The 15,259-nt window shown below is 36.0% G+C and overlaps 1 protein-coding gene across 8 annotated transcripts in view; it reads right to left on the bottom strand.

The window, feature by feature from the left end:
- Nucleotides 1–15,259, bottom strand: part of LOC117169010 (prostasin) — a 297,259-nt gene that overhangs the window by 133,745 nt on the left and 148,255 nt on the right. For 6 of the 8 annotated variants that reach the window (XM_033355110.1, XM_033355118.1, XM_033355065.1 and 3 more), the window contains one exon: nucleotides 12,136–12,266. In XM_033355110.1, the coding sequence (XP_033211001.1) occupies nucleotides 12,136–12,266 (131 nt within the window). The remainder of the gene's footprint in view (nucleotides 1–12,135; nucleotides 12,267–15,259) is intronic. The other 2 variants (XM_033355081.1, XM_033355090.1) reach the window with 1 other exon arrangement.

Below are 15,259 nucleotides of genomic sequence, written 5' to 3'. Positions count from 1 at the left end.
AAGGACATAATATACAGACGTGGTTGTGGCTGAAATTTTATCGTCATTTCGCTAGGAGCGGGTACAATTTTCCAGATTAGCACCCGCTCCTGGCCTAGGGAAATGGCCTAGGACAAACCATTTTAAAAATTTTTTCTTGCGTTTGTCCTGGGCCACTGTCTGATCGTACCCTCGGGTCGGTATCAACTGAACCATTGCTTTCATCCGAGACAGGTCTATTTTGGGTGTGACTGTGCGATGCTGGTGACGTAAACGTATAATTCGTTGCATCGGGGAGTTAGCACAATGCAACGAGGCTGATTGCAAGAATCAGAGCTCTCAAGCGATGGGGTAGACACTTCCCTAAGCCTTGAATGTTTTAATTATAGAGAAGTGGTAGGCTCTAGAAGCTACAAACATGGTTTCTTAAGGCTACCTTCCCTCATTCTCATAATCGAAAATTGCTTTTTTCTGTCTTATTCAAATCTCTAACTCTTTAAGAATATTCCCTGAAAATGTCAAGTCAAAATTCGAAATACTTTTAGAGTTATAGTCGATGCACGGTAGACGCGTCAGACGAAGGCGAGAGCATGCGCGCCCCATGCACTCGACACGTAGATACACGGTTTCCTTGTCGGCTATTTATGATATCCTCCCAGAAGAATAGCCTTTTGCATATGACTCGCGATGGAGTGAGTCTGATGCTGGCAAGTCGGGATTTTGTTGAGTTGGCTAAGAAATAAAGCTTTTATACATCCAAGGCAGCCGATGATGAGAACCTCTAGATGGACTTTGTAGCCTTGGTACTGCCCAGGAGGGAAATAGGGAAATGGAGTGCCGAGAAGAAGGCGAAGACACAATAAAAGTTGAAATTCCTTTGAGGGTTAAAATGAGAGCTTTATTCCCACTGACATTCTAGTAACCGTTGGGTAGATCGGAACCTAGTACTTCCGGTCAGAGAAGTGGATGCTGGCGTCGAATATCCAAGCGACGGGATGATACGAGAGGTGAGACGTCGGGATGGAGAGTTTCTCCAGGAGCCAGTCCAGAGCGGGATCGAGAGCACTTACTTAGCACTCGGATTGGTTTTCAGCTGAGCGAACGAGCCAAGATTGACGACGGTACGTTCCGTCGTCCATAACTTCGGGACCCATTGGGGGGTTTTCGAGTCATCTCGGATGCGGCCCAGCCACCCTTTTGTGCAGGGCCGTGTCGAGCTCTATTCTATGGTAACAGTTCTGTTACACGCCCCTCCCCCGCGGGGGTTCGGGCATATACCTGAAATTTCCTTAATGTAGCTTTCCAGTTCTGATAGTCTCGAACAAAAAAAAAAGTATTTATATACAATATTGTAATTCTGCTATTCTCCTCTAAGGTTTTTCCTTAATAGTTTTGAATCTCGTCCTTATTTATGTTTCGGTTTTCTTATGAGTAAATCTGTCTATTTGAGTCTGGAGTTGTGAAGGTTTGCTAAATTCAAATCATTTTTCGTGAGAAAAACAAGATATTGTATATGGTCTAATTCCACTGTTAATTTTTCGGAGAATAGTTTTCGTAGTTCTTTACAATTTCTGGAAGTTCCTGTTCTCTCAATGTTTTTCCGCATCTGATCCTCATTAATGAGTTGTTTGCTTCCTGTTATAATATTTTAAGTTCTGCGTTTTGCTGTAAGAACTTTGGTATTTTCTTTTTTCTAAAAGGTAAAGTTCCGTTCTGTCTAATTTTGTCCTCAAAATGTAATGAGTCATATTATTTAGATTTTATTGAGTCATTTTTTTAGTTTTGAGTTAGATATTGTTATTAATGCTATTGATCCCTTGCCATTTGGCCATATTTTGAGTATAACTATCCTAATCGAAGTTCATTAGTATTTAATGCTTCTATTTGCCGATATCTTTACTAGCATTTTCTAACTTAAAATCATTTACGTTCCATTCACCTATACTTTTTCCTTTACGGTTTTTTAATTCGTATATGGTTGGGGAAATTTTCTTTTTGATAATGAAAGGTTTTTCGTACTCGTCGTAAAGCTTACCTGCTTCTTTGTCTATCTTATTTGATAGTTTTGTTACTACTTTTAGTACCCTATCACCGATTTTATATTTTATCGGCCTTCTTTTTAAATTGTAACTATTCGCTTGCCTTTTATTTGCTACAGCTAAATTTTTCTGGACTTCTTCTTTTATAATTTGTAGCCAACTAAGTCTGTCTGTCCATTTGTCTACACTTTGAAACTCTATTTCGTTTTCGTTTTCGAAATTTTTTCTTAGGGACTGTAGTGGTTCTAATTCGCGACCTAAGTAATATTTAGGTGTTTTAGTGTGCCTCATGCCAAATTTTTTGGTTGATTCTCTAAGTGTTCTAGTTACGAATTCGGTGCCGTAGTCGGTGTGGAGAATACGCGGTGTTTCCCAACGCGAAATAACACGTTTGTGGATTTCCGACTATATTGTTGTCCCGTTAGCTTTTCTCATTGGAATGATCTCAACCCATTTTGTAAAAAGATCTACAAAAACTATTAAATATTGGTTTTTTCCCTTTTTTGAAATCGGTAATGGTCCCATGATATCTGCAGCAATCATGGTCTATGGTTCTTCAACGATTCTTTTTCCCATCAGCCCTAATTTCGATTGGTTACTCGGTTTGGTTCTTTCGCATGTTTTACGATTTTTAATGTATTTGATTATCTCCGAATACATCCCTGGCCAGAAGTAGTACTCGGAAATTCTCGTGTGCCTTTTTTCGGAACCTAAATGTCCTGCTTGTAAGTCATCGTGGTTTTCTTTCAAAACCTGTGTTCGTAAATTTTTGGGCACGACGAGTTTCCATGGGTTAGAGTCTAGTAAAAGAGTAGATTTTAATGCTTCCGTTCTGTCAAAATAGAGTTGCGAGTCTCTGATTCGCCATTTTTCGTGTTCTTCCGGTCTTTTTTTAACTTGTCTGATTTTTGTTGAGTACTAGCTGTCTGTTATGTCAGCTATTTCCGCTTTCGGGTTTTCTATACTACAAGCTAACACAAACCCTATATTTTTTACTGGTTCTGATCTCGAAAGAGCATCAGGGACAAGATTTGAACTACCTTTTCGGTATATGACTTCGTATTCATATTCAAAAAATTCCAGTGCCCACCTGGCTAATCGGCCAGTGGGGTTTTTTGGGTTATGGAGCCACTTTAACGCTAAGTGGTCCGTGATTACTTTGAAACTATACCCTTCTAGATATGGCCTAAATTTTCGGATGGCACAAAATACTGCTGGGCATTCTTTTTCAGATGCCGAGTACCGAGATTCTGCGCTGTTTCAGCTTCTACTTGCGTATGCTATTACATAACTTATACCGTCAATCGATTGCGTGAGTACGGCTCCCAACACTGTGTTACTCACGTCGGTTTCGACTTGGAAGGGTTGTGTAAAATCTGGACATGACAATTTGGGTGCTGATGTTAAAAGGTCTTTAATTGTTTGGAAAGCCTCATCTTGTTTCAATCCCCAATCCCTTTGTTTATCTTTTTTAAGTAATCTGTTCATCGGTTCTATTGTTTCGGCAAAGTGTGCGATCAATTTTCTATACCAACCTGCCATCCCTATTATGCGCTGTAATTGTTTTATATTTTTAGGTTTAGGGAATTCTAATATTGGTTGAATTTTTTCATCATCTATTTGCAATCCTTTATCGTTAACTTTAAAGCCTAAATATTTGATTTCTGAGCCGCCGAATTCACATTTGTCCGGACTGATCATTAAATTTGCATAATTTATTTTTTCTAATACAATGTTCAAATATTTTAAATAGTCATCGAAATTTTGAGTTACTATAACGATGTCGTCTAAATAACAAAAAACGTTTGGTTTTAAATTTGGGGTTCTGATTTTATCCATCAGTCTCTGGAAAGTGGCTGGAGCATTTGTTAAACCAAATGGCATCCATTTAAATTGATACATGCACTTCTTTTAAATTGGTACATGCCCTTTCCAGGTCCTGTGAATGCTGTTATATGTCTTGAGCTTTCTTCTAATTTTTCCTGAATTTTTTTTCATACTTTTTTTCCCAATTCTAGGTTTACCTAAATTAAGTGAGTCTTTTGTGCTTGAGTCATCGCTAGTATCGTAGGTGGGGATGCTCTCTAAGGGTTGGAATTTGTTGCCCGTGGGGATGCTTATTAAGCTAGGGATATCCTTCGTAGGATTTGTTGCTGGAATTCGGGAGTTTTGTATTTTTGGTGGTTGGTTATAGTTGGCAGTTGCTAGGGGAATTTTGCTGTCTCGTAACCCTGAACTACTCTTTGTATGCTCTTCAGTACTTTTGAGGTTAATGCTACCTCCAATTTTCGGTTTTCTATTTGTTTTGGCATCCTCTTCCTCTTTAATCAATTATTTTTTCCTAATATTTACATTTCTCCTCGGTAAAATCCGGTAAACATCGCCAAGAATTTTTATTTATTTCGCACCAATCTTTTGCATCTTCGATCTAGAGTGCGTCTAAGTTTTCTAAGATATCTCGATCATTTATCTTATAACCCCTTTTGAATCTTTTTAATTCTTCCAAAAAATGCGTAGGGCTGTCTTCTTTATTATTCCGGAATTTAATGGGCCAATTGCTCATAATTTGGAATGGTATTTGTATTATGCCGAAAGGGAAATAAGTAGCTGGTATTGTTTGATTATTAAAATTATTATCAGATTCGTGATCTGTATCTGAGTTATTTGTGTGGATTCTAGAGTGTCTGTTTCATCCGTTACTTTTTGTCGAAAGTCTACGTAATCTATTTTGTTTTGAGTTAATTCTGTCCTCTAATGGTTCGCTGTCTCATCTATTGTCTCATATTATTTATTTGTATTGGCACGCCTGTTTTTGGTAAATTTTCGTTATCCCACAAGAATGTATTGTTTGTGGTTTGAGTTGTTTCTACTTGTCTTGCCGGAATTAATCTATCTTGGTTTGACCTGTCTCTATTCACTGTATATTCTGTGTTTTTAATCGCGAAACCCCTACCACGCCCTATTGACTTATTTGTTGTTTTAGGTATAGTGCCAGTGTTCTTAGGTGACATTAATTCTATGTTTCGGATTATTGGTCTTGTTGTGACCTTGGTGAAATCCGCGTTTTTGGTTGAAAGTAGCGGCACCTTCCAGGTCTAAACTATCATTGTCGCTTTCCATGTTGGTGGGGTTAGTCATCATTACCTTGGCTGTACCCGATCTGAATTTCATTTAATTTTCATTTATTTTAAATTTCTATCGATGTGACACCCTATAATCCATTTATATAAGCGGTTTCTATTTCATTTTCATTTCGATGAGAATATTTGAGTTTATTTTAGAATATTTTAGTTAAGATTGTTATTAATTGTCACAGAGCTAGAAAATGTGTTTGTTTTCGTTCCATGAACTTTTGTTTATGATATACGTAGCGTGACCTTACCTCGACTCGCAAGTATTGCTGACTGCACAAGCGAACTTGTTTGCGCGCTTGGAAGTTTCGTCAAGTCGGGCGCTTGGAATATTCAGCAAAATAAAAACGAATTCTTTTCTTTTCAGGTTTCATCTTTCCTTATTATAATATATTATTTCCTTATTTTTGTTTTCGAAAACTGACTTTAAACCTTAGTAATATTATTTTTAGATACAGTTTTATTCTTTTTTAAGCTTGTATTCATAGTTTCCGTTTTTGGTTCAATCTAAACGAAGAGCTACTTTCACTTGTCATGATAATCCATGTGCGCAATATTTCTTGAACCTTTAATGGCGCATAGGAACGAACAATGCAAAATACAATGGTAAATCACATAAAAATCATAAAATACGAGTATATCAAAGTATATTACAATACATGTAAATCGTAGCAATATACACATTATAAACATCACCTTCCAGAAATATCAGTATCAAATTTTTATTATCATAAAATATATGCTAATAATAGGTTTTCAATATTTCAAGGCAAGGCAATAGATCAAATAGCATGCAACGAGTTACTCAGAGTTCAGAGTAAGTGTTTAAATTGAAAATTTTGTCCCTTTTTTCTCGGCAGGTTTGAAATTTGAAAGGACAAGGATTTTGGGTTATTTGATTTGGGCGCCAGGTATTACGGAGGTAATGCCGAGGAGGGAAATAGGGAAATGTAGTGCCGAGAAGAAGGTGAAGTCACAATAAAAGTTGAAATTCCTTTAAGGGTTAAAATGCGAGCTTTATTCCCACTTACATTATAGTAACCGGTGGGTAGATCGGAACCTAGTATTTCCGGTCAGCGTAGTGGAAGCTGGGGCCGAATATCCAAGCAATGGGTTGATACGAGAGGTGAGACGTCGGGGTGGAGAGGTTCTCCAGGAGGCAGTCCAGAGCGGGATCAAGAGCACTCACTTAGCACTAGGATTGATTTTCGGCTGAGAGAATGAGCCAAGACTGATGAAGGTACGTTCCGTCGCCCATAACTTCGGGACCCATCATGGGGTTTCAGGTCATCTCGGATGCGGCCCAACCACCCTTTCGTGCAGGGCCGTGTTGAACTCTATTTATCTCCAACTGTGCCTCTACCGCGTAAGGTCATTCGTGGCTAAAAATGGCACTCTAAGAAACAGCGTTGTACGAAGTATCTTGCGTAAACTTCCCGTTCTTGCTTACCTTCTAGGACAAAGATAGCGGGAGTGGACGACATACACGTTCCGGTTTCGTCGAGATTGGTTGCTTTAAGAATATCCCTCCCCCCATTCTCGATTTCTAATTTTTGCGATTTTTAATGGTCTGGTAAATGAACAGAAATCGACATCACAGATTTGAACATTGTCAAAATGTAATTTAAAACTTAAAAAACTAGAACAAATTTTGACATAATTTTTTTATCAACATTTTATAGCTGTTTCTTGCGGTCAACGAAATGTCCTCTTTTTTATGGCTGGTATGATTGCAAGTGACTGGAATGTCTAAAAACAAAAAACTAAGCGGGATTAGAAAGAGTAAATGTTTGGCTAGGAAATAGACTACGATAATTTATTTTGGGAAAAAATGTAGGAAATGGCGGCCCTTTGGATTTTATTTGTCAAAAATCCAATTTTTTTCAGTTCAAAATCAAGATGAAAATTTAAGAATGTCTTCATCAATCTTCTTCATAATAATCTAGGTCATAGCAATTGATGTATATAAAAAAATATTAAAATTTTAGACCGATCGGTAGAATAGTTTTTGAGTTACAGAGGGGGGCCGAATTACGGCGAGGGTATCATGAATAGACGACAAGGAGACCGTGTAACTGCGTGTCGAGCGAATGCGGCGCGTGAGCTCTCGCCTTCGTCTGACGCATCTACCGTGAATCGTCTATAACTCCAAGAGTATTTCGAATTATACGTTTACGTCATCAGTATCGCACAGTCACACCCAAAATAGACCTGTCTCGGATGAACACAATGGTTCAGTTGAGAGTGGCATTAGACCCGACCCAAGGCGAGGCTTCGATCAGGCAATGGCCCCGAAGAAACGCAAGAACATCTTTACGGATAAACTAGAATCTGTACAAAAGAGATTCTTGAGGTCAATTACATTCAGGTTAAGAATTTATAATTCAGATCCTGGCTTGTTCGAAATTCCATTTCGTAGAACAGAATATGGCTCACATGCACCGCGACTCTGTTGTAATTATAATAAGATAAACAGTCTATCCTACGATATCGATATTTTCAATCAATCATTAAATGATTTTGTGACGAAAATTAAATATTTTTCTATGCCATAAAGCCATTTTTTGTTTTTGTTTTAACTTATTTTTAGGAAGTAGTACATTTAAAACTTATGAATGTTACTAAGCTCGAACTGCTACTCTTATTCATTAGTATATAATAATAATTTTTTTTCTATTTTAAGTTTTCTTTGTAAAATACCGAATATTAAGTATACTCTGTATTATAACTATTTATAAAGGCGTTAGCCATCAATAAACTAAACTAAACATAGGAGGGAATCCCCTTACTTGTTGGCAAGAAAGGTCTCTGGCGCGAAGAGGATACATGCACAGGTCACATGCACGTTGGGTTCATATGCACCCGGAATATGCTCATAAAACACCTCAGTATTTAAAAGATAAGGTATCTATTTTACGCAAAGGGAGATATGAAGTTCTTTATCAAGGACAATAGCAAGATCCGTGAGCGCATAATGAATGGACCTTCCCGCCACACGCTCAGGGGGAACTGTAGTCCGTTGTGGAGAATAATTAGTGTAAGTTCCTGGAATTTATTCCCACTTTCCACTACTCATCGTATCAGTGCTACGAAGCATGATATTTCCCTCCAAGATCTGAAGACCAAGATAATACACGTGATTGAATTCTCCGCATCAGCTAATAGTAATATCATGGAAAAGGAGGAAGAAGAACGAGCGAAATATCAAGCTCCTCTTTTTGAGCGGAGCAGGCTATACTGAGGCTACAAAGTCCATCTCGTGGTTCTCATAATCGGCTGCTAAGGAGGAATGAAAGCTTTATATCTCAGACAAATCAATAAAATCCCGGCTTGACAGCGTTAGGCTCAGTTCATCGGGTGCCAGGTGCAAAAGGCTGTTCTTCTCGGACCACTTTATCAGGGCTGTCAACACTGTTTCTCATTAAATTGTAGAAAAGGTTGGTAGCTATAAACAAGTATTCAGAGGTGAAACTTACATCGCCAACCCTGCCGTCTACAGCGTAAGGTAATCCTCGACTAGAAACCGGATCCTAAGGAACAGTGTTTTATGAAGCATCTTTGAGTGAATTTCCTAATCCCGTTTACTTTCTAGGATATAAGGAGCAGAAGTGGACGATGAACAAGGTGCGGTTGCGTCAAGATTGTTTGCTTTAAGAAACCATGATCTTAGCTTTTGAAGCTTACAACTTCTCACATAATACAAAGCGGCTGGCTCCTCCTTGGCATTTTTTTTGAAAAAACATCCTTATAATTACTTTCAATTTTTTTATTGAATTTGAATGGTTTTCAATTTTTTATATTTATAATTTTAACGTGTTTTGTGTTTGCCGGAGAAGAACGTGTACTGTCCTTTTTCTATTGAATGTATTTCTTGTTTGACACCTTTACGTAGCTAAAGCCGTAGAATGGCTTTAATATCAGCTTGTTTAAGGAGCCACAATACAAATTTTACTTCACATAATAATGATTACACGTACAGATGATACAATGGAGCAAGGAATCAAGCACCAGAAAAGATTAAAACAAAGCCTTTAAGGCACATGAGATGCAGTTTTACTGGAAAATCAGGATATCTCTAAAATAAGAGTTCGCGCTAGAAGTTCCGCGTGTGGAATACATGGCCGAAAAGTAACGAGAGAAACTTGATGTGTCTGGCGTACTAAGTAGGGTGATATCTGGCGAGCTCATAACCCGGACATGTTGCACAACTTTTGGTGCGAATAGCTTAAGTGTAGCAAAGGTTCATTGTTTAGGTGCCATTTATACGTGTTTTAACGGCCAGCCTCTGCGTACACTTTCAAGATAAATGGGGTCACGTATTTGCTTAAAAAAAATTTGAATTGCAGAATCAATAGGCCTTTGTACAGATATCCAGTATTCTGACTCGATACAAGCATCTTCTACCAGAAAGTCTACTCTCACTGTATAGCCAACAACATCCTCACAGAGGAGCAATAGGGATATTGACGCATCCCTCGGGGATGCAAGAACCTGGTGAAAATTTGCAATGTCGCCATAAAACAGGCGCCTTAGGGTACCTTTGGTACCGTACGATTACTTACATGAGAATTTGCAGACGTTTAAAATTTTCCAAAGCGTGATTTAATTTACAAGTTACGGGATAAACCTTTGAGATGCGAAAATCTAGGAACTTGATCATGCAATACTGATCAAATTCGATACTTCCGAGAGACTAAGGCGTCACTCATCAATCAGTGTATATTCTCGAAATTCTCGGCCGAGAACGTGCTACCAATTTTGTAATTCATTGATAAAGAAACAAGACCTGCAAAATTTGTGATACCCATTTATATAGTTTTTTATTTATTTTACCAATGTTAAAACTGTTTTGATTCCATTAAGTGACGCCACGTCCTCAACCTTTCATGCTCAAAGTAATATTTTGTCACAGTGTTTGTGAATATGCAATCATGCCGAAGACGTTTTACTATTCAAAAATATAAAATAATAAAGATGATTTCTGACATAATGAATTTTATATTAATTTTCATGTTCTTCAGGTTTCATTCCGAGGTAATAATGTTACATAAATGTAGTTTAGATATAAGTGGACAAAATCATGTATATATGTATGTATATGTATATGTATCATGTATATATATATATATATATATAAAATTTCTAATTTTTTCAGATGGGTTTAATAATTTAAACTTATGTCTCTCGTTTCTCTGACTCTTATGAATACATATGTGACCATTCATGAAGAAAGGGATCTCATTTGGAAAAGATCTATTTTTTTCTCATGTGAATAGATAGTTTCTAAGTTAATCTTTAATTTTCAATAGTCAGAATTTTTGAAGTTATTTACTTTTCTTGTTATTAAGCCACTACCATAGGCATAATAAGCGTACGCGGAGACGAAACAAGGTGTCTACGAAAATCCGCCCCACCAATCACCAATACTGGATATAGCTGAAATGGCCTAATTCAAACGGAGCTCACGGATACGGAGCCTAAAGGAGCAGTTGTAAGTGGAGGGGGTGCTTCTCGTAAACGTATCCCCACTACTCAAATGCTAGCTTGCGGACGATGCTCGATCATTCGTCCTGTAAAGTTATGCTTTCAAGCGTTACATTCCTTTCTTCACTGACGGTCACATACGTAGGTGGAAGAAGGACAAAAGAACATCCAGGATCGACAACTGTACACTCTGTGATATCGAAACTAACCATCAAATTTTTACACTTTATAATTGTTAGGCTACATCATTTAGGCGGCTGTCCAATAGATACTACAGTTCAAATATAGTTTAGGAAAGTTCATATCAAAATCTATCATTTACGCCTTAGGACTGAGAGAAACAAGAGTATTTTACCACAGTGACTCTTGTAGAGAGAATTTAAATCTGCACTCTTTATTATTACCCCTCCCCTACCCACTAGGATTCAAATAAACATCTTTTAATATGTGATGTCAGAATGAGTCACTGGGACGATCATCTTCAAAATTCGCTCGATCGAAATTTCTGGAATCTGTCGAAACACGCATGCCATCGTCACATTCCTCGCAAAAATCGGAAATGTTTTGAGGAAATTAGAAAACTTCCTTTAACTCACAAGGATAACATAATTTAAATAATACTGTAATATCGCGTATAAAAAATGGAATACGGTGTTCTGGTGGTTGCTAAATTTAAATTCAAATGTCTATTTCATCTCATGTAGGGCAAAAGTGTCCACAGTTGTTTGATGTGTACATACAGTCAAATGAAATATCTTTAACAATGTTATATGAAATTCGATATAATAACTGAATATTTACGACTCTACTTTATTGGCATGTTTAAAAAACTATATTCATATGCTTCTCATACTTTACTTTCTTTAACTAGGGCTACCATACGTCCTTATTTTGAAGGATTTCTCATTCTTTTTAGGCTTGTCCTGCAAAGTCTTTTACACAATTCAAAATGTCATTTCCTTTAATTACAATGAGAATTTAACTTTAATTTTATTTATTTTTGGCATTTTGTACAGTAAGTGAATTCAGTTTTCTTATGAATAAATTGTTCAAAATAATATAAAAATGTTAATAATTTTGGTTAATTTTTATTAGAGAAGCACGAGTGTTATGGTATACATATAGTAGCCCTGTTTTAACAGAACTTATAATCTGGCAGATTTAGACTTATCCAATTTAGAGCGAAAAGATTGTTTACTCCTGGACTGTGAATGATATTCAAGTAAATATACGAGTTTAGAGTTTCCTGACCCTCTGTGAGCACTTTTATCCTACATAAATGCTATTCGAAACAAGAAAGCGTTAACTAAATTTAGAATTAATTACCTGATTTACAACTGTGTTTCATTTAAATATAATTTAAACAAATGCGAAACGGAGGGACAAATTTCCCATGTATTTAACGGTTTCTTGTTTTGCACGGCAGATAAGTTTCTATTCTCATACGAGGCTTAATATTTGAACATCAGATTTGATATCTTGTACATACTAATAATACGCACTATTATTACCGTCTTCATTGCCGCCGTGGATTTTTCGTTGGATCCATCTTTGACAAAAGCTACCTTCGACGTAACAGTACGCGCTTTCTCTTATCACATCACGTCCACAGATTCCAGGCTTTCTACACCACCTATTGAATATTAGATTTTTATTGTATTACTTATTATAGAATATTTATGATAGTGGTTAATGTATATTAGATATGCTAATCTGAATCATCTGTTGCCCATTCTTCTAGTATGTTTTTCATAGGACTGAAGTGACTTTCACCTCAAGATTATGAAGATGCAGCATTACTTAAAAACCTAGTGAGAAAAAATCAAAAGACGTCATTAGAATGTTCTCAGAACGATGAATTTCACACTTTTTTCTGCTTAAAAAACGTTACAATATTCTTAAGGTGTCTACCTTATAAATCAGCTTAAACATTGAGTACTTTTGAGAATAAAATTTTCCTTTTTCAATTCTCTACGAATATTTCAGACCTTATTTAGTTATGCATTCAAACAATTCCGCAACGTGTCACTAACGTGACGTCACCCTTCTCAAGCATATTTTATAGTAAGGAACTTATAAGTGATTAAAAGTTAGATCTTTTATACGAATTGTAAGGAATGTTGATCCAAATAAATTTTAAAAGGCTGCCATCTGTAATATGGCATAGACCAGGTTAATGCGTAAGGACGGAGGCAATTCTTAAGAGACAGACTGCAAGGCACATGTAGATGCTCATCGTGTGTTAAATCTTGAATAAATGAACTTATTAATACGTACATAAAAAATATTAATAGCTGAAAAACTGAAAATCTGCTTAAAAGACACAGAGTGCAACGATAAACCAGATGGAGTGAAAATGAATAGTTTCTTACATTATTTGAGAGACGGGCTTAAGAGCTTTTCTTGGTCTTTGATCTCGAGAAGGCTGCATTAGCAAACTCCAATTATTATTAAAAAACATGTTAATGGTTAAAAGCACCTAAGCCTAGATTATTTACGTTTGATACCTTGAAACCTAGTATAATCAAGGATCACATCATACGCTGCATACAAAATAAAAATTTTAAAGATCACTTGCTAAGATAAGAGAACACAATTTTAAATACATGTATATGCATATGCCGAGCAACAGAATTGGCAACACAGCAGCTTAAAATGCTAAAGATAAATGGCGGTCAAAACCAAAAGAAAATTCGTGTCATAAATACTTGATACACTATAAGTGCAATAAATCTTTTTGTTGGACAAATCCAAAGACGATGATTCGTCCTATTAATTATTTGAGGTTAATATAAGCGAAAATTAAGGTTGGTTAAAAAATTCATCTTGGCCATACACTACGAAAAATTAGAAAAATATTCAGGCTCAAGAATTCCCGTATTAGGAATAATCAAGTTGAACCGTAAAATAAAAAATAAAGATGAAAAGCTTCAAATTCGCCTAGCTGATGGAAACCTAAAGCTCGTGAAAACATAGTAAAACCTAAGTTTTTTGAATGAGAATTAGAAGTCACTAGTGTGACATCTCTAGGTCAAATTTTGATTTAAAACGCTATCGAAGTAGACTCTAGCGAACCGAGTGAACGGAAAGGATACTCTACAGCGTATCCTTATAGTATCCACATAGTATCCGTCCCGTATGATGCAACAAAAACTTAAAAAAATAGTAAGATGGGCAATTAACTTGTTGCAATTCGGATTCTACATTCTAGAGTGGTTGCCTTACTTGATTCAATTGCCAAATTTACTTTTATTTTCTGATTTGTCCCGGTCGCGAGTCTAGCTTAATATTTAAAACAACTTTCATTTTTTTGAAATTGTAATTTTTCGGTTGTAACTTACGGGACAATAATTTTATTCTTTGAAAGATTTTGTACAAGTCTTGTTGATCATTTCTACATTCTCATCAAAAATGAGAAGGTATTAGTTTTTTTTTATGAAAAATAACTTTTTCGGATTTTATCAAATGTAGACGTTTTGAGGCCCCGTGAGTCAGAAAAACAAGTTCTTACGTCGGGGTCTGTTTGCTTGTCCGGCGTCGTCGTTGTTCTTGTCTGTATACCGGATAATTTTCGAAAGACTGGTCCGATTGGATTGGGCTTTGACACACTGTTCGAGGGACCAAAAAAAAAGATCTAGTTCGTTAAACAACCATTTTTGATAAAAATTCAAAAAGTTGAAGCTTTTTCAAAATTTTGGGACCACTTTTTTCAAAATTTGAACATTTTATCGACAGCTATATATGGTATAAAAAATATGAACAATTTATCCTGACAACTTTTTTTGATAAAATCAAACTTAACAAAGTTAAAGGATTTTCAAAATCGAAAAAACCAAACGAAAATGGACATTTGAAGCAAAAAAAGCTTGATATGGAAAAAAGTCAAGAGGCGAAAAACGCTACTTTTTCAAGGCCCCATGATTATTTTATCACATTCTCATCCATAATGAGAAGAGTTTTATGCGAAAAATGATTTTCGCGAATTAAATTAAATTTCGACGTTTTGAGACTCCTTGAGTCAGAAAAACAAGTTTTTTCATCGGTATCTGTCTGTTTCTCTGGCGTCTACGTCGTCGTTATTGTGGTTGTGGTTGTCTGTATATCGGATAACTTTTGAAAGAATAGTCGGATTGGATTGTGGTTTGACACACAGATTTTTTTATTTTAAGAATTGTATGTAAAAATTGTACTATTTTTATTTTTATAACAAATATTTTTCTTCAATTAAATATTTGCAATAAAAGTGTTTTGAAGAGATTTTTGAAAAATCTTTCGGGGAATAAAATTAGTATTTATAGGACGATAAAGGTTTGTCTTCTTTGCCAAATTTGGCTTTCGTCTAAATTTTTACAGTTATTTTTACTATAGCACATTTTACATTTGCATCTCGGGCGAAGAAGTCCATTCTATTGTTTGACAAATATTATTTGTAAATCAATATTTTTCACAGAAATTTACCCTGAGTGACAGAACGAAATCGGAAACAATAAGAGTTAATTTATTCAAGAAAAAGCTTTTTGAACAAAAATGACCTTGAGTGAACCTTTAGTATATATTTGTTAATTTTTACAAAAATCAGGCGTTATTTTCTTACAAACAAAATAATTTGTGGAGAGGGGGGGGGGG

Source organism: Belonocnema kinseyi, chromosome 1, assembly GCF_010883055.1.
Source record: "Belonocnema kinseyi isolate 2016_QV_RU_SX_M_011 chromosome 1, B_treatae_v1, whole genome shotgun sequence".
NCBI lineage: Eukaryota > Metazoa > Arthropoda > Insecta > Hymenoptera > Cynipidae > Belonocnema > Belonocnema kinseyi.
Note: the sequence above shows the minus strand (reverse complement) of the source record. Positions and strands in the feature narration are given on the sequence as shown.